At 44.5% G+C, this 20,138-nt stretch overlaps 1 protein-coding gene across 1 annotated transcript in view; it reads left to right on the top strand.

Annotated features, from left to right (window-relative positions):
* ZNRF2 (zinc and ring finger 2) overlaps positions 1-17,199 on the top strand; it is a 54,742-nt gene extending 37,543 nt beyond the window's left edge. The window contains exons 3-5 of the mRNA XM_072329844.1: positions 9,275-9,380; positions 10,208-10,285; positions 11,449-17,199. Of these exons, the coding sequence (XP_072185945.1) occupies positions 9,275-9,380; positions 10,208-10,265 (164 nt within the window). The 3' untranslated portion in view covers positions 10,266-10,285; positions 11,449-17,199. The remainder of the gene's footprint in view (positions 1-9,274; positions 9,381-10,207; positions 10,286-11,448) is intronic.
* Positions 17,200-20,138: the final 2,939 nt, after the last annotated feature.

Genomic DNA, 20,138 nt, shown 5'->3' with positions numbered 1-20,138 from the left:
ATGTGTGCCACACTAGGACAGGCAAACACTCTGGAAGTAGTTCTCCTTTGTCCAAGTAATTTTAACCTCAGAGTCCTCAACCGCTCAGTGACTGATGCTCCAGCCACAGAGTCCTCTTATTAATAGGGTTCAGATCAGAAGGTGGCTTGTGACACCATGGCAATGTGATTTAATTGTGCCCCGCAGTGACAAAAAACAGTTGTTTTAAGGGTGAGATGCTCATGGTCTGGAAGTTGCCGTAGTTTTGAAGGAATAGGAAGGGTAGGAGTGGGAGTAGGAGTACTGTGCTCCCCTTTCCTGGGATAGCATCCCATGCCATTTTGCTTGCCTGAGAGAATAGCTTCCTCTTGGTCACAGGGATCGGCAGGGGCTCTAGTCTCCTATTCATCCTGTGTCTGGAGTCCCTTTGATGAGATGGCAGCAGTTGTGTTCCAGGAGGGTTGATGGTTCCCCACTCCCAGCCCAGCTGTCACTGGCGGTCTCTATTAGTTTAATGTCCTTCTTGTGTTGTTGTTTCCAAACCTCCATGCAGCGCTCTCAGTGAGGCTTCACCAGTGCAGAGCAGTAGGCAATCTTCCTTCTCCTGGTGGCAGTGCTGGGCCTGATGTACCACCCTGGGTGCAATTGGCCCTTTTAGCTAACACAGACAACTGTTTCCCTTCACTAGCTAGCAATACTGTGCCTGATGCACCTACCCATGCTTGCTGGAATAAATTATAATACTGAATTGTCGGTTAGTGCATAGCAGAAAAATTGAAGTAACTCTGAAAACTCTGACTGCATTTTAGTTATCAGAAATTGTTGTATTCAGGCATTGGGATCCATTTTTGTTGTAAAACTGATTTAATTTCAAATAGGAATAGCTTGTAGAAGCAGTCTGGCTGCTGTGAACAGGAAAGGAAGACAAAAATTATGCAGTGATTGTATCCATGTCCTGTGTGTGTACATTGATACCAAACGTGCCATTTTTGCTTGGAGAAAAGAGATCTGGGTTCAGCTGGGAAGGGCACCCTGTTGGCCTAGCACCTGCCACCAGGGTTAATAAGCCAGAATTTATACCCACTACGTTTTGGCAGCAGAATTTTCATTGTGTGGTACTCATCATATCTGCTCTAAGAATAGCATCTTAGTCAGACACACCTGTTTTTTTCCCTCCCCTTTTGTAGTTTTGCTCTGTCTCATGGTTTCAGCCTTCGTGGCATCTTCGTTAATGCTCTCTGTGCATTCATTTTACATCAGATCAAAGCCAGCTCTGTGCCAAGCTTGTAAAGAAATGAGGCTGTTATTTGGCCACTATTACAAAGACCGGGGAAAACTCAGTGTGCTCAGGGTACCTGTAGGAAGAGAGGAATAAGAGCCTGGAAAAGAAACACAAACACTGAAGCATATCATACAGCCAGCTTTAAAAAAAAATAGCTGTGTGAAAGTAACAGCATTGCCTGGAGTAGAAGGATGGCTAACTGTAGCTGGCCTTTGTTTCCTCTCTCCTTATGCTCTCTGAGGGCACTGTTTCCCATATCATTTTCTTCCATAAAGGTTTCTAATCTGCCTGCTTCCTCTACATTGTGGTAGATGAGAATTTTCATAAATAGCTTTCAATAAGCCAGCAGGTCCCCATCAACACTCTTGTTTTCTTACAGACCATTACTAGAATGAAACTTCCTAATTGCTTTGTAATGATTTACATTTTTCTTCTGTCTTCTGACCATGGTTTCAGTGACAATGAATGCTTAGAACCTCACTTTTTGGAGGAACTCGCTTCTGTGATATTTTGTTCTCCTTTCACGTTGGGGAAAAGTGGGCTTGAAGTCATTTAAGCTTCCAAAGAAAGAAGGATTTCTAACTTCGGTGGGGAATCCTATTGTACAGTCACAGCAGCATCTTATATTTGTCAAATCTCTGTCAATTCAGACCTTTAATTCATCTTGATCAGAGACGGTCGTATTCTGTTATTTGTGCTTCACCTCATCTGCACTCTGTTTTCCTCTCCTAGTCTTTGTGTTGTTGGTAATAGCATCCATGCTTGACTGGCAAAATTACTTGCTTTAATAGAATACAGCGTAGTAGTTAAGTCTTCATTCTGACCGTAAAGCTATTTGCAGGTAACAGTCTCTGTAAGGCCTGTGAAGGAATTCTTCCCCCTCCTCCTGACTACAGTGGTATCTTTTCCTCGTTCTATCAGATTTCCAAGTGATGTACTGCGATAAGATGCTTCTGGAGATAACAACTGCTATGAGTTTCATGCCTGGTTGTTTCTTATGGATTTTTTTTTTTAGTTGCTTTTTGTTCTTACTAACTTTGCTAAATAAGTTAAATAAGTTATAGTTCCTGCACGAGGCAAATTGCATTTCACAATTCTCCTGTATTATTTCTTGCTCTGGCAGAAAACCATGGAGTTCAGACCCTTTTGGCCTGGGTCTCTGGATTATGATCTTGAGTTCTCATTGTATCTTCATTAATTTTGTATCTATCATAGCAGTTTCTTACTGCTTGTATAAATAGTCAATAACACATAAGCAGCCTTGATTTATTCTTCAAAGATAAGCATTGTGTAGCCAAAAAAAAAAGATGATTTGCAGGCATGGATTCTGCGGCTATAATTCTTTCTTGTTCACTTCTGTAAGTTGAATTCATCCAACCTAACTCTCAACCCTGTAAGAAACAATCCTCACTGCTGCAGACTCTGTCAGCAATAGATGCTGGCTGCCTCTGGCCGCTTACTCAACCACTCCTCCTTTTGTAGCATATTTGTGGTATAAGATCCTCTTTGATGGTAAACTCAGCCTGGAGAAGTGTAAATCATTCTTTCGCAATGGAGCAAGGAGAAGGAGGTATTCCCCCCAGTGACAGTTCCTTACAGGTTGGGTTCTTTTTTTTTCTAAGGACTCTTCATTTTGCTGCCATTGCATTTCTTGTGGGTTTGCTGGTTTTTATTTAACTCTTGACATTCAAGATTAATGCTTGAAAGATTGTGATGTTGATAAGAAAGGAAGGAAGGAAGGAAGAAAGGAAGGAAGAAAAAGGGAAAACAAAGAAAGAAAACAGCTTATTCTATGAGCTGCAATAAGGAAGTATTTGTTTCAGTTGCTCCAGACGAGTAGGCACATGGGTACACCACTCATGACGGGTTGGACTGCAGGGCACTACTTTGGTCCTGCAGCATTCAAGGCTTTTCATGTGGTCACTCACAGATGGGAAAATGTTTAGAAGTATTTTGATCTCTCAGGGATAGTGTTTCTGAACGGAGGGGAGAAGCCTTGAGATGAACACATCATCCCAAGGAAGATCATTCAAGGAATTTAACCCTGGAGTCAGTCCCAGTGTAACTGCATCAGTTTAGCTGGAATGGGGACAGTGTAGGATGGATAGCTCTGACACAAAATCTCTTTACATCATGTTCTGGAATACAAGGATGTTCCTGGTTCTATTGCAAAGAGATGCTCATATCTAGACAAGAGTTTGAAAGTGTAGCGTGGTACTTAGAAATGTGGTGAATAGAACTTGTCGTTAGAAGGCTTTGCAAGAGGAGAAAGTTGTTTAACCATCCTGAGATGACTTGGGCATTTTAATTGCAAGCAGACTGATTAAATAGAAGTTGGAAAGACTGCAGTTTCAAGCAGATCTCTCAGATTCAATCAGATAATTGTTAGCTAAGCAAATCTTAAGTCACAGTGGAAATACATAGTCACTGTGGCGATTGATGTAAAGACAGAAGCACAAGGCATTTCCAAATGGAGTGTCCAGCTGGGCTAATAAAATTTAACTTGCGAGAGTACCTATTTCACCATGGTACTCTGTAGGAGACGCATAAATATGATTTGAGAAAGTTGGTACGCTGATCAAGTTAGCATAGGGTTGACCGGCTGTGGATGTTGCTGTTTGGAGCTCAGAAGCTTTGTTTCCCAGACTACTTGGCACTTTATCGAAGCCTGGCTCTCCACTGTGAATCCTCAAATGTAAACATTTGAATGTTAATGGGATGTTGTGTAATAGCTGTATTATTTGTGATTTGAAAGGTTTTTGCTGTACTATTATCTCCTATTGAGACAGCATATCTTAAAGTTGTAGACAGACTTACATTGCGGCCACTGAGGTAAACTTCTTTACCAAAGAACTAAGTGCGCATAAATACCTTTCCTCTCCATTATCTAGTATACCTGATGTGAATGGTATCAAGGTAGCTAAAAGTATGCAGACTTTTTGGGAAGCAGGATGAATAGAACGTATGTCTATTACATTTGCATCATTGTTCATTGAGAAATAAATACTTTTCACTACCACACACACCTGATCCTTATCTGGTTGAACAGGAAGCACCTAGTTATTTCTCAGAAGTGGCTTCTGAAAGCTGAAAATGTTGCGGGAAAATCTAAATCTAATTCTTCACATGTTAGGTGTAGCCACAAAGCAGTGGAACTCTGCCAGCTACCTCCCTGCAGCTCAGTGAGGTGTTTGTGATAGGAATATTGCAAATTAGCCCGGACACTGTTGCAAATATTTTCGTAGTGATTTTCACTTTCCTCCTTTTTTTTAGTGTGTGCTGCCTCAGTACAATGTTTGTGTTTCAGGAGAGGGGAGGGCCAAAGTGTTTGCGCGGGTAGTCTTTCATGATGGACAGCTTGTTGTGTATAGTTAACTTAGTCTTGGACCATTGCTGAAACGGTGAGAGACAAGGGGCAAACAATGATAGCATTTGCACTTGACATAGGAAATCATAACAAGCTGCTATGTCGCTAGCAGCGAAGAGAGAGACACTGAACATTTCCCTACCCCCAAATTCAGCTAATGTTTTGTTGGTACAGGAGGCAATAACACGTTTTCTGTAGCTGTCTTTATTTATTTTTTGCATTTTAGTGCAGAAGGTGTTTCCAAATTGGCAAGTTGTGCATTGGTGTTTGAGGTTGTGTTTGTTGGAAATGAATGGAAAGTGGCAATGTTCATATAGTTGAGTAGAATGGGGATATTATTATTTTTTTTTCCACTGGAATAAGAGGAAACTGAATTCGAGTTATTCAGAAAAGCTGGATGCTGAATTTCAATGGGCTCCTCTTTCTAGAGCTGGTGAATCCTGAAAATCACTTAGCTGTGGCTCCAGGAAAGGCACTGGTCTTCAAAAATCATTCCTTTTCCTCTGAGCAGCGGGGGGTTGTTTGTATCAGATGAGTAAGAAGTGTTCCTGGTCAGGAACCCAGCATTTCTTCTGAACACGTTTCTTGCTGAAGGCAACGCAGACTTCAGCTTAGGGCTATGAAGAACAGGCTTCATAGGTGAGCCAAGCCAACAGCTTCAGCTGTGCCTCACTAAATGGATCTCATAGCTTGGAAAGCTGGGAGAGACTAAATCAGCATCTGCAGTGACAACTGCATGATCACCGGGGACCTGTTGAGCTGTACAAACTGGCTGTCCTTCAGAGAGTCTTCCTGCCTCAATTTTGTGGCCAGCAGAAGAAGAGTGACCTGGTCATCCCTCAGCTGGAGAACGCTGAGTCAGGGGTGGTTCCTCTTGTCCCTCCACAGTATTGGAGTGCAGGGAGCAAGTCAAAGACGCATCTGGCTTTAACAGTGCTGGGGATGGGCCAGGAGAGAAAGCTTTTGCTTGCAGCCAGTATGAAGACAGTTCCTGAGCTGCCTCAAAGAAACATGCCCCGCGTAAAGAAAAGAAAGAGTATGTTATTTGGGGCAGAATGAGTGAAAAACATTGATTCAGGACATCTAAAGCTTGACGTGTTCAGTTTACCTTTCTAAAAGAATAAATAAAACAAGTATTTAGTACATAACTGAGAGTAATCAGTAATGAAAATGAATGAACGTGTAACACATGCATGGTAGCGTGTACTACTTAATGAAGATTCGTTGGTATTTTTCGACTTCTTAAGGCTCTTGCTTTGCCAGTTTTCATGCTGATAAGATATTGATTGTTCAGAAGGTGTATTTCAAAAGGTTTCAGTCGTATTCATGATGGGCTGCACTTCGGTGTTGTCTGCAGTGATAGACGAGCTGTGGGCAACTTCCGTGGAAACTGCAGTTTGGAAGCCCTAGAAAAAAGAGTATATTTGGGATTAAATGGAAGATCTTTCTGATTTGTGCTGCACAGGATGCCCAGAGAGAAATGAAATACTGCAGCTCTAAGGTGGTAGTTATCCAGATGCAGCCTTCATGATTTGCTACACGATTTCCTGAGTCTGGGGCTATCTCTGTATTTACAAACAATAGCAGGAACACAGATTGGAATGACTTCATCCATAGGGTACGTGTTGCATGTGCTCCCAGTCCTCAGTTGAAAGTCAGGCTGTTTCATCACAGGCGTTACCTGTAACTTTAACCAGGGCTGAGTTGGCAGCTGTTGTATTTATCCCTAAGAAGTTGCAGAAAATGTTTCTAATCAAGTTGACGTGCAGCGCTGCCAGGATGATTGTATTTGATTTCAGTACCACTTCTCTTGCTATAAATGCACAAATGGAACATAGTTTATTTTTCAGCAGAGACAGAAGCAGGATTCCAGGAGAAAAAAACTACTGACAACCAGAAGTTAAAATCCTTGTAGTATTAAGCAGGGATAGAGGAGGAAAAAGTATTTGTGCAGACGCAGGAGGAAAATACTCTGCTCTTCTGCCAGAGTTCGTCTTTACACCAGCCTTTAGCCAGCAAGTGGTTGTTGCAATGGCTGGAAGGTGGAGGAGTGTTTACCTTCTGTTTGGTGCAAGGCAGATGGATGTGGGCGTGTGGTGAGTGTTTGTGTATGTGTGCACGTGTGGGTGAAATGGAAAAATGTGGCCTCTGCTTATTTCCACTTCCCACTTCCATTTAGGTAATACACTGATAAGAGCGTTATAAATGTAGTATTGTTGAAACCCAGTAATGTTCTTTTTATTTTTATTTTTTTCCCCTAATTTTACCTCCTTCCTTCTCTTCTTTTGTTGAGCAGTGCCAAATGGTGCTTGGGCATTTATAACAATTAGGAATTTGGTACCGGTTTCTTCAGTACTTAGCTTTGCTCTCACATGAGTGCCTATTAGCATCCGCAGGGTAATGGAAGAAGTGCAAAGTGCTTAACTCTGTGTTGTTTAAGATGAATAAAAGTACTGAATCCTGCTAACAGAATCTTTCCTGCCTTCCAAAGGCCACATTCAGCGATCATGTCAGCCTTTGCAGCAGTTGCTCTTGGCATGGCTGGGCCAAGCATGGCCTGCACTGACCACTGCATCCCATGGGGAAAGCCCTGGCTGAAGGCAGGGAGGCAAGGCGTTTGCCTGGGGCTTGGGTGGTAGGATTGGCATTGGCGAGAGGGAGAGCAGCAGCATCTGGGGAGAGAGATTATGAGAGCCCTAGAGGAGAGAAGGGGAGTCAGAGACACACCAGGGCTGGTTGAAGATAAAGCTGTTTAAATTGGCATCTCGCCCTGGTGTTAGCTAAAAGGTGCAGAGTTGTGTTAAAGCCCTCAGCAGAAGTTCTGAGCCATGCGCTGTGAAGTCTGTGGAACACGTGATGAGCCAGATCATGGGCAGTAGAGAATAACATGAAAGCAGTTCACAGAGATGTTTTCCTTTATTAATTTTTTTACAGAACAGCGTTTTAATTTTTGCCATCAAAGCTTGACTGAGTGTTTCCCTCTTGAGAGTGCTGGGAAGGGAGGCTGGGAATTAATTCACTGGAGGAACCTCAGTGCCGTTTTGCTTTGGGTGCCAGTTGCTAATCTGATTAAAAATAACTCTGGAAATTTGACTTTTATTAGCTATGTATAAGATATATGCTTGGTTTATTAATGGCACTTCTCCCAGTGACCCAGCTGTGGGAAGAGTCCATCTGCTTGTAGGACTCATTCTCAGGACAGTGTCTGAGAGCGTCAGGCGGATTCGTATCTCTGTAACAGGACTGTGCTGTCTCTGCAGTCTTTGTCTCCTGGTGTCAGATATTTTAATGTGTTTTCATGCAGTATAATAGTCAAGGAAGTCCTTTGCATCCCTCTTCTGGGCAGGCTGGGATTTTTTGACAACAGATGAATTTTTAACAGCTTTTGCATCGTTTCAGATGGCTTTCCTTCTTCGGTTCTTGAATCCTTACATCTTCAGACACTTAAGAAACAGAAGCAATTTCTTAAAACGATGCCTACAAATAACAATGTTGTGTGTAAAAAACGTTTTTGGTTTTCTTTGCTGTGATGTGTGTATTGTTTATTAGTTCCTTAGGGGTATCTCACATATCCCCATGAGGAAGCAGCACACGTGGCATTATACAGTGTTTTTAAGCATAACCAATGAAGATCAGCATGGAATGAGTACTCTTTTAGAAACCCAAGCACCTATAATTTGCTTACTGCATCCCATATTCTGGCTAAGAGCAGTGTCTGAGAGAGAAGGTTTTTATTAAAAACAATGTAGTTTCTCAGAAATTTCTATTTGAAAGGCAATTCTTATGCGTTCTTAGTAACATACTGTCTCCTCATTTCTTATGGGATTTGGTAATGATGCCAAAAATAAAAGTAACGCCAGGAATTTAGGACCTTCAGGTCAAAGGTATGGAATACAAGTGCTGGAGTGGCTGGTTAAAGTTAGAGAAAGGCAGATGTGTGGAAGAGAGATGAGTAGGAGAGAAGAAAGCAAATGATAGGCCAAGTGTGTAGAAGGAGGAAGTTAATAAGATCTGCACCTAGTTAATTAACTGCAGTGTCTTGTCTGGAGAAATATTATCTTCAGGCTTGGACTTAGCCTCCATCAAGATAACTGAACACGGGGAGGAGGGAATGGCTAAGCAACCCCTCCCCCAGCCCCCCCGGAATGAATCCTCAAAGTCCTGAAGTCAGTAGGCTTTGTCTGGATGATGGTACTGACTTTTCCCAGTGTTTAGCTCCTGGGGTCAGCAGCACAGTTTGAGTATGTAGCAGCTGCCTGGCTCAGAGCTCAGGTTTCCCAGCTTGGATCAGAGCAGTCTGTGGTGGGATGAGCATCTGCTGAGAGACTATAAACCCCCAAGGATTACTGACTGCTGACTGTGGCTACCCATCCCCTCTGTGCGGTTGTCTTACTGCAGGACTTCATTTTGAGCTATGACTGTGTTCAAGCAGATACTGAACCGTAACCATATTTTAAATTGAGCTGTTGAGATGTCTCTCATCAGGAATCTTCCGTCATATGGCACGTGTGACCCAACCTCACCTTGACAGCACTTTCTGCAGGACAAGAACTATCTTCTGCAGCTGCCTGTGATGTTCTGAATAAAGAATGTTTTACTTGTGCTAGTCTGCTTTTTGACTGTCCAACTTTGTTCTCTTTCTTCAGAGGATGTGCTGAGCAAAGATACTGGGGAGTGTGCAATATGTCTGGAAGAGCTGCAGCAGGGAGATACTATAGCACGGCTGCCTTGCCTCTGCATATATCATAAAGGGCAAGTATTCCTTATGGTGCATACCTAGAAGTTCTGACAGTTGCATTTATAGAATAACCAATAAAACTTGGTTGCTTTTTGCACTTCGCAACAGCAAAAACCAAGCAGTAACCACACGAGGCTGGTCTGTTTTCAGTAGTGCATGGGGACAGGACTAGGGGAAATGGGCTGAAACTTCAGCATAGGAAGTTCCACACAAATGTGCACAAGAACTTCTTTACAGTGCGGGTGATGGAGCACTGGAACAGGCTGCCCAGGGAGGTGGTGGAGTCTCCTCTGGAGATATTCAAGACCCGCCTGGACGCCTACCTGTGCGACGTGGTGTAGGGAGCCTGCTTTGGCAGGGGGGTTGGACTCGATGATCTCTAGAGGTCCCTCCCAACCCCTACAATTCTGTGATTCTGTGATTCTAAGGATGACTTTTAAGTGACGTCTTCCTGCATTTTCCCCAGTTAGCTTTTCCCACTTGCATGAAAAAAAGGCCAAAAATCACTTCTTTGGGAGTGGACGTCACAGCTATCAAGCTTGGACTGCACATGCTTTTGTAATAACAGCCTTGTCTAACACTGTTAGGCTGAAGAGGGAGTGCTTTGGCTTGGGGTTATTAAATTTTCGGTGAATGATGAGATATTCCTTTTTTTTGTTTATGGACATACAAAGATGTAGAGCGTGGACATGCACGTATGCCTATACATACATTCCTTTGTTAATATAAAATCCCACCATACGTGGAAATAATGAGAAACCAGTTAATATGCATTACTTACTGTGAATCATTACTGGGATATTCATGTGAATTTCTTTCATTTTTGTCTTGCATCCGACAGCTGCATAGACGAATGGTTTGAAGTAAATAGATCTTGCCCGGAGCATCCATCAGATTAAGGGAAGATTCATGTTCTTAGGTAATATTTAATTTCAGATGCATACATTTTCGCGATGTTTTAATTGTTATTATCTGAAATTGCTCTTGATGCTGTTTTCATAATTTGTAATTTGCTGATGCGTCACAGAACTGCAATATTAATCAGTAGATAATGACGTATATTACAATATATAAAAGGGTTTTGCATTCTTTTATGGTGTGGTCTGAAATGATGTATTCCAGTTTTAGCGCTGGAAAGTGGCAAGCTGGTGCCAGTAAAGCTTTAACATTAACTTTTAAAGAGTATTTTTTTTCCATGGAGATGAAACAAGATCAGAATAGCATAACGGTGTAATTCTGGACTATTCCGTGGCATGCGTTTCTGAAAGAAAGCTTAAAGAAATAAAAGCATAAAGAAATAAAAATCAACATTTCTATCCATCCCATCCCACAGAGGTTCTCATATTTCCAGCTTATAGTTGTTAATAAGTTTGGATCTGCATTCATTGTCAAAGGTTTAAAGGATGGGTTTATTCCATGAGTTGGCTGGTTCTAAATCTTCACCGTGCATTGAACTGCAGCTCCCAAGCATTGTGAAACACCAACGCTTGTCATAATTCTCAAAGGAACGGTGTCATGGTTCTGTGATGTTTGGTTATCAGTGTTCCACATCACAACTGAAATTCTGGTCAGTAGGTGAAAGTTGATTTTTGTTGTTTTGCTGAAGGTGAGAATCGCCTTCATAATCTGAAGACAGCATCGTTGGCATTCATCTGTTCATTTGTTTCACTTTGCTTCCTGAACCTACGTTTCAGGTCACGCTGCAGCACTAGGATTGTTGAACAGGTAGCAGAGAAAACCTGAGGGGAGGTATCCCGGTGCAGGGATGGCAGTTTAAAAGTCAGGTGGTATGAGCTAAAATTAGTAAACAAAGCAACCCACGCTTCGTATTGCCACCAGCAACTGAATTGTGGAAGTAATCCACGTGCTGTTTGTAAACACATTTGTCTGTGTAAATGCTCATAAGTGTTCTAACCTTGTGTTAAACACAGTTTGCTTTCCTTTTTTGCTCACAGCAGAGATGGCGATAATTGAGGGCTCTGGGAGAAGGGGAAGTAAAAGTACTTGTGTTTGTGCTGTTTCTGTGTGATAGATACTGAAATAGCTGAAATGCTGATACTTTACCTTCTGCTTTCTTAACAGCTGCTTCCACTGGTCAGAAAACATAGGAGATCTGAGGTTCCCTTGCTGAACACAGCGTGCCTGGCCTGAGAATAACTGTTCTTTGTGGCTGAAAAAGGCAAAGATGGACGTTGACATGGAAAAAGCATTGCGGACACCACTTACTTGCCAGTAGTGCTCAGTATACCAAACACTCATGCAATGGACACACAGGGATTTTGAAAATGCTGCACATTCTGTAACAATCTACTCCCCCACAGACGCTATTGACACTATTTTATATTGAAGGCCAAAGTTCCTAATTTCAGCCTAACTTCTGGTTCTGTGAAGAAGCGGGTTATTGGACACGTTTCCTACTGCTTCAAGTGGAAGCTGAGCCGTTTGATCCGTGCTATCTGAGACCCTTGCAGGAGGGTGGCCCCATTTTCGAGTGGGAACGTTTCCACCTTCTCGTTGGCTGAAGAAGAGTAAATGGCAAACTTTAGCGTAATCTAACAGCGTGACCTTATTTACTGAATTCATACCCTATTTTACGTTCTTCACTTTTACAAGAACAGAAAACATAAACTTCTCTGCACAGGAATACTATACGTCAAAATTTTCTAATTAAACCTTTGTCACAATGCAGTCCAAAGAGTAAATCTGGGACAGGTAACTAATTTATATTGATCCAAGCTATAGGGGTTGTCGAAATCTGCGCACTGTATTGCTATTTAAGTAACTAAAACCTTCTCTTGTACTGCTTGTGAGGAAAAACAAACGACCACACAAAAAGAAAGCAGCAAAGCAAAATCTTACAGCTATGCAACTTTTTTTTAGTAGGACAACAAAAGGAGAACTACCAACTTTAAGTGCTGCCAGTGAAGGTAATTTGTTTAACGGGTATTTTTTTAGAAACGTGTCAGGTAATTATTTTATCGTACTACTCTCATCTCCAGGCTGCCTCCTGAGGTGGAAATGAAGAACTGCAAATGTGGGCACAGCAAGAGGGTTTTTTATTAACGTGGGCGTGGGTGAGATAACATCGAGGTGGGATTCGTGTTGCATTTTTAAAACACGTATGTGCAAGTTTTTTCTTTGTTTCCTCGTTCGAATGTGTTTTGTTGTTGTTTTTTTGTTTTTTGATGGCAGGATTTGTAGTACTTTGCAATCTAAATAATTGGTCTCTTCATGTGGAGGCTGACGTCTGACCGTGTGGTTTGTTTTCTTTTTTAAAAAGGCACCTGCAGTTGTTTAATTTATTATTATTTGACTGTATTATATTGGTATAACCAAGGCTCCATGCATCTCCGGCCATCTCCAGGGGGCACAGCAAGTAAAACTTGTGGATGACTATTAGTTTCCGTAAAGTATCGCAGTTCCAAAAAGAGAAAGGGGAAGAAAGGACAAACTGGAAGAGATATCAGGGCTTAGAAGCATACCTGTTATATCGAGAACTAATCGTAGTAGTATCTGAATTTCACAGTACAGGGAAGAGTTTCTGAATATTTATTTGTGACAGCAGTTTTAGTGGGTTTCAATAGCGAAAATAAATTGCACACTTGAAATGTTTTTCTCGTACATACATAATTCTGCTGGCTTGGTTTTTGTTTCATACGCATTTCTTTCTGTTGCTGCTGCGATTCATATCAAAAAGGGCAAAGAACAGGAGCAGCTGCTGCTATATAGGAGAACAAGTGCAGTGCATGTTAGTAGACTCCCCTGTCTTCTTGCAGAGCAATTATTTCCTGGATAACAGTTTCCCCTGAATTTTGCACTGTAAACTGCCATTGTTATGCTGCAAAAGAAGAAAGGAGTCCAAACTAGATGGTTTTCTTAATTGATGATGCTGTTTCTATGCTTTTGGGTTTCTATCACCAGTTTCAGCTGAACCTGTAACTATGGAGCCCTGCTGTATTCTCTTTTTCAGTGGGAGCAGAACCGTTTTGTCACGCTTGAATTCGGAAGTCATATCGCATGTACAGTAGTTCCCTGCGCGGTTTCCTTTTTAGCTAAGAAAAGTTGTGTTGCCTTGTATTTTCACACAGGGTGAGGAACAGGAAGAATTACAGCACCCGTAATACAGTGGTGTTGCCTCCAGGCCAACTCTGAAGTGTTCTAAATTCCCACTGTCTACTGAAACTGAAGATGTTGCATTTACATTGGTTTGGTGTTTGCTGTTGGCTTCATGCCTGCAGAAACGTGATGTGTAAGCGGGTAGGTTAGTGTTTTGGTGTTCTGTGCTCCAAGGTCATAGGTGGTCTTTGGCTTGGGGATTAAGTAGATAGATATTATAAACATAAATCTGTTTACAACTTAAGCTTGATTTTGGTAGTTTGTATTCCTAGTTCATTTATTGCCATTTTGAGCGCCTGTGTTTTCTGTGTTCAGATGCAAATCGGTTGCTTAAAGACCCACAGTTAGAACTGCTGTCCTATGTTTAGGGCCAGCACGTCACTAGCATGGTTTTGCTGGGGAAAAGAGTCTGCTCCTGCTTCCATCAGCACAGTAGAGCTGCAGTACTTCACACTGTTTGAGGAACTGATGGGGGGACAGCCTTAGATGCTGGCTTTGAATTCTTGGTATCCGTAAATCTCTTCTGAAAGCCTATGGAAAGTTTTCCTCTATCAAAATGTGTAATATAGACCAAGCCAGAAATGACTTGGAAGCATGAGATTGATGTTTGACTCTGAAAATGCCTGTGGAAATTCACCTTTGTAAGTGTTCTGTCACCGGCTGTGTTGGTCAGCTGGAGGTGACCATGCCGTAGGTATTACTCATTGTAGGCAACACCTTCATTTTAATAGCCTCCACACAATGGTCCTGAATCATTGCGCTTCAGAAGGGAAAAATAAGCATCAAACGAGTCTTGTGTCTCAATCAAGGAATACCACACTTGTCCACAAGAAGCAATAACTTATATTTTGGTGCGATATGCTTCTTTGCCTGTAAATATATTAAAATTGCCAAGTCTGTGCTGTTTCACAGTATTTCAGTCATCTGACCTATATCTTCCCTAAGTAAGGAAGGGTGTAAAATAATTCCCATACTCAGGTCTGCCATAAACATGCTGACATGCTGCTTGCCAGAGGGGAAGAGTAGACTCAACACTGTCCTGAAATGTGAGGTTTTTTGAGCTCGTAGCATCCCTACGTGTCCTGAGTAGCAGTTGGTGTTCTCAAGCTCTTAGTGGAGGAGGCTGTGATTTGAGCAGAGTGTAGCAGTCCTCCATACAATGCCAAGAGAGCCGTGCTACTGTCAGCACGGGGCACTGATTGTCCTGTCTCTTCTAAATCGATCTCTCTCTAATAACGCTTCCCTTATGAAGTAGTCGAGTGAATTTTCTTTCAACATGTACATTAGACATTGTGAGTTCAGTGATGAGGGCGTGGGGGGAGGGAACTAAAACTTGAAGCACACCACAGATCTGTGGTATTTGGGGGAAGAATAAAGCGTCAAACGTGGTCTTAGTTGTAATCAATGTAATTTTTGTACTCAAGGGTAAGTGTACTGCAGTATGTTGAAGTGGAAAATGTAGGTAAGGTACAAAGGTGCGGGTGGGTACTTGTGAGCTGTTTCTCTCCCCTTTCTTCACCCCCTTTGTGATGCAAATGAGGTTTTACAGCTTAGTTTCCAGGTTTATGTACTAATCCTAGTTCCTAGCACTGGAGGCAGCGCTGGCTTTTTAATTAAGTCTTTGCTGAAAGTCTGGAGACTCCCAGCAGACTGCAGTCTCAAGCAAATGTGGAAGAGAGGTTTTTCTTTTCTTTCAGAACCGTGGATCTTTGTGTTGCTGTTTATAGACAGCTGGTGTCTAATAGCTGAGATGTGTTCTTGGCCTTTTCCATTTAAGGGCTTCAGAAACTTGCTGCGTTTCTTGCGTTCCACCCAAACGCAGGGAACTTGGCACTACTACTTATCTCTGAGTAGTAAGCACCAACAAAGCTCTCGCTGGTTCTGATGAAGGCCATGCCACCTTTGTGAATTGTAGCTGCTTTGTCACATTGAAAGAGAATCTGTGTGGATTTGGTATTGCAGTTTTGTATCTGCCAGTTCCGCGCGTGCAGCTGCGATGCTGCCAACAGAGCACCGCGTACCTGGCAATGCAGAAATGCTGCTCTGGGATCTCCCAGCTCACCTGTGCCAGTGGAGGATGGTCTCATTTTTGAAGAATTCTATATCTTGAGATTCACATTCCACTCCTCCAAGCTTAAAAGCTGTTTTAGTATGCATTTCTCTTTTGCCTAGCTGAAGACATGCTGCGTTTTAGGGCCGTAATCCCCTCCATCTCTGGAAATGCTTTCCATTGACATCCGCAGAGTAATGGAGGAGGAGACTTATTAGAAGAGGACTTGTTGCAGGTTTTGCTACAGCCCAACCAACCAAACACGCTTTTTTCTGTAGCAGCTTCACCAGCTTGTCCTACTTTTTGGCACTCAAAATAACACGTGAGAGAAATTCACAAGAGAGCAGTGTCCAGTATTTGCTTCCTAAATATAAACTGTGACGTTTCTTCAGTATAAATTAACATGATTTTGAATTCGGGTTCAAGGCATTTTAGCTTATTGGGGGGAAATAAAACAACAGAGTTTTGAGTTTCAACTTACCTCAAGTTGCAGTTGGTTCTCTCGTGAGTGCTACGTGGTCTGTTGGCTGCACTGCGTGGCGCTCTGTGAAGTAACCTTGTCCTTGTGTACATCAGAGCTGATGGCGGGGCGAGCTGTAAACTGACCGCGTGGTGGAGCACAATTTGCTGAAGACTTGTTCAGATAAACCATCACAGGGATATGCTGCACCAGAAGAAGATGGGACTTGGTTCTGGCTTTGCTCTAATAAGCTGCCAGCATATAGTAAGTAGCAGGCAGCGGGGCCACTATTTGCCGATCTTCCTGGCAGCTTTTAATCTGTTTATGTTTGTTTGAGAGACTTTTGCCCTTGGGTGTGCTTTGGCAAAGATTTTGCAATGGTAAGTAGGATTTGCTCGATTCTGGCAGCCTCAAATGTACGTAACCCAACGTTACAAGTACATAATCTGTTGCCAAATCCCGTTCTTCATGTTTTCCCTCAGACCTGTCCTTTTCATTGCCGGTTTGTTATGTGTAATGGTAAATTCTTCTCAACATAACTGGTCACGAGCTCCCAAGATGTGAAACGCTAAGAGGAGGAGACAGCAAAGCATGATTTTGTGTTCTCCTCATGTGTGTGATGCCGAAGCATTCCCTACCATGCAGTCCGGAATTCTCTTTTAGCTGATATTGCCAAAGTACTACAACCTTCCAGGAAGAAAGGAGGCTTGGTAGCTGTAGGGAGGATGTTTTACTGAGCCAGTTAATTCTACAGGCTGAGGCATGGCATGGAACAAGTGGTGCTCCGGCATTCTCCTCATCACTTGATCAAGAGTCTCGCTCTGCCTCTCTTCCCACTCGGCAGGCCGCCCTGCAGCTGGAGGCAGCCCATGTCCCCCTTCCTATGCCTCTCCCCAGCCCTGCCTGCAGAGCGGCAGTGAGCTGCGTGCTCCTGCGATGCCGTGCAGTGGTGATGGACAAGATGTCTTCCTTCGTTCCCCTGAGCAGAAACCAGAATGTAATTTGCAATGTCTGATGTAAAATGTGCTCTTTTTTTTTTTAATCGAGCGGTATGATTGCAAGTTGACTTCAGTTGTTGTAAGGTACTCTTTGCCATGGTCTGCCAGTACATAATCATGAATGAAAATATTTTTTTATTGATTTTTAGGTTGTACGTTAACATTCCATTCATGTAAGATATGTACAAATACATGTAATAAATCTTTTGAAGCACAGCTCTGCCCGCACTTCCAGGTGACTTTTGTTGCAAAGTCCTGCCGAACGCCCGTGCTGCAGAGGAAGGAGGAGCAGTGGGTGCCCTGGCTGCAGGTAGGAGCCAGCAGCACTCCTGCCCTGGGCGGGCGGCCGTGGCGGCGCCATTTTGTGCGCAGTGTCTGGGGCGGGCTGTGGTTGGCGGCTCCGGCGGTCCTGAACAGCGTAATGGCTGTTGAGATTAGCATTGAGAGCTGCCCCGTCTGCCGAGCCCAGGGGGTGGGAAGCGTATGGGTGGTTTAAAGAGGGGAAGAGCAGCTATTCTGTGGGTGCGCAGGTGATGCTGCGGTGGAGATGCTGGTTTTCCCCACTGCCATCACCCATCCAGGGAGAGGCGGCGGGTGCTCTGAGCAAACCTAGAGTGCGTTACCGGGGGTTGTGTGGGGGCAGTGAGTTCACCCTGCAGACAGGAAGCACCTGCTTGTGGTGCCCCACTGCTCCCAGAGCTGGGCGTTCAGCACCCATGTCCTCTGCTCTGTGCTGCCTGGGGCAGCGTGCTGAGGCAGTTGGCACCTTGCAGCTCTCTCCTTGGGAGATGAGTTTTAACATGGAGACAGCTGGGTGTCACTGCTAAGGAAGGAGTTTCTTTCTCTTCCTGGTGGAGCTTTATTTGTTTTTCCTCCTGCTGCCTTCCAGGAAGGATGTGTTCCTTTCTCACCAGTATCTCCTGTGTTCTGCTCTGCCTCGGGCCCGTGAAACAAGAGCCTTGCTATGAGGGCGACTGATGAGCAGTGAGAGCAGGGCTTGGCTTTGCATTGGGAAAATCTGCCTGAGTGATCAGCAGGTAGGGGATTTCACATGGGAAATCCAACGCAGTGGCCCCTGCTGGCACCCCACTCTCCCTGCAGCCTACAGCGCTGGCTCTGCCCAGGCGGCTCAACCTAGGGACAGACAGTGACACCGTGCTGCTCTGGAGCCACTAGCATGGCTGCAGGCTGTTTGCCTGCCGCACCCCATACCAGTAAGCCCGGTGTTTGTTTCCTGATGCAGCACCGCTTTGAGCAGCAAGGGGAGAAATACATGTGGCCGATGGCCAAGGGATATATCGGGGAGAGTCCCTGTGGTAGCTGGAGCTGGATAGGGATGTTTTCCAGCCTGGCTTTTGAAAGCTTCGTGCTGTATCCAGGGCTCTGTGTACCTGAGCAGGTGCGGGTGCCTGGCCCTGTCCCTCCTGGTGGGCAGCTGTGACTGCGTGCAGTGACAACGGGCTGCCTCTGGGATGCAGCTTTCCACCCTCGTTTCATAAAGCGTCTGTTTTCTGAGGGGGATGAGATCAGGGATGCGCGGGGGCGGGGAGGAGGTTCAACATAAATAAATAATTGTGTAAAGCCCATCGTCGGCTGACGCACGATGACTCACTCCTCATAAAGGCAGCAGAATACAGACAGATATTAAAAGCGTGGGGACGGGCTCTCGGCCCAGTTCGGCGGGGGCTGCAGGTGCTCACTGCCCTCTGGCCCCTTGTGCTCAGAGCCGCGCTTTGCGTCAGGCTCCTGCCCTGCTTTTCCTTCTGGCCCTGGTTACCGATGTCTTTGTTTGAACAAGTGTTTAAATTTTAACCGAGGCGCTTCTCCCCTCCCGGCTGGTTCTGTAAGCAGGCTCCAAACGTTAGGAGGAAAACCCGCAGCCTGTGGGCTTTGGCACCGACTGGAAGTCCTCACCCTGCTCCCTGCCCGGGGCACCCGGTGACCAGTTCAGAGCAAAGCTCTTTAGGAGCCACCCGTGCCAGGATTAACATCTGCCGGAGTCGGGATTAAAAAGCCTGGCAGGTAGCAGGAGCATGAATGTCTGCAGGCTTTATTTCTCCAGCCTGAGGCCTCCTGGCTGGCCAGGCTATCACAGCTGATTAAGCTGCTGCCTCCTGCGCAGGCCGAACCCCAGCAGTCACGTGGTAGGCAGCAGTTCCGTTGTTTGCCATGGGCTCGCTCAAGCTTGGGAGCTCTTCCCTTGAGAGCAGCCCAACAGGGAAGATGGGTTCTACCCAAGAGCGGTTGGATTCTGGCCACTCTCCGCACTGATGCAAGCAGGCAGAGCTGGGTGCAGGGGGCCTGGGTGGGTAGAGGTGACCTCTGTTGTGCTGCCCCGACACGCTGCTCTGTTCCCAGAGGTGCTGGGTTTGGTCTTGGTTGCTGCTGTCACGGTGCTGCTGGGCTCTGTGGTTCACTGCAGCAGGGCTGTCTCCACACACAGCCATTCCCTAAAGTGCAATTGCTATTTCCTTCAAAACGCACAAGTTTTGCCATATTCCCCAGGTTAAGTTACTTCAGAGCTTCGCAGCTTGTTGGCTGTCAGTGAGGAATGGTGCACTGCTCTGCACTGTTGCCACGTAAACATGCTTTTAGAGGCCTCACCTGTTCTGACCCCTGAACCAACCAACAGCAACTACTGTCTGCGGCTCAGTGCTCTGAGTGTGGCTCCCAGCCTGGCCGCTGCTTTCACCCAGCTTGCTCCTTGTATTCTGTTCCTACCTGCCAAAGCAAGAGGCGGCTCCTTTGTGTGCAGCCACCACTGCTCGCTTCTCAGACTTGTTTCACCAGCTGCTACATCTGGATATCAGAGGATCTTGCAGGAAGCTGTTGGGGTTCTTTATGAAGTTGTTTGTTGTCACAGAGGACAAGTAGAAAAACCATAATGCTGCATACAGAGAACAGCTTAGCAAGTTGCAAGCAGGTCTTTAAGAAATAGGAGTTATACTTGTGTCTGAGTTTAAGTACAGATACAGATGGCTCTTGCTGTGAGCCCAAGATCAGAAGCTCTCTACAAGTAGCCTGGTAAGACTGCAAGGAAAGGAATGCAGCCCCACGTGCCATGCTAACTCACCAGGATGCTCAGGCTGCCTGCAGCAGCTGCTGGTTTCTGTAGCCCTGGCTGTGAGTTGATGCATGAGGCTGGCTG

Source organism: Excalfactoria chinensis, chromosome 2 (genome assembly GCF_039878825.1).
Source record: "Excalfactoria chinensis isolate bCotChi1 chromosome 2, bCotChi1.hap2, whole genome shotgun sequence".
Classification (NCBI taxonomy): Eukaryota; Metazoa; Chordata; class Aves; order Galliformes; family Phasianidae; genus Excalfactoria; species Excalfactoria chinensis.
The sequence above is the reverse complement of the archived record's forward strand: the minus strand, read 5'-3'. Positions and strand labels throughout refer to the sequence as shown.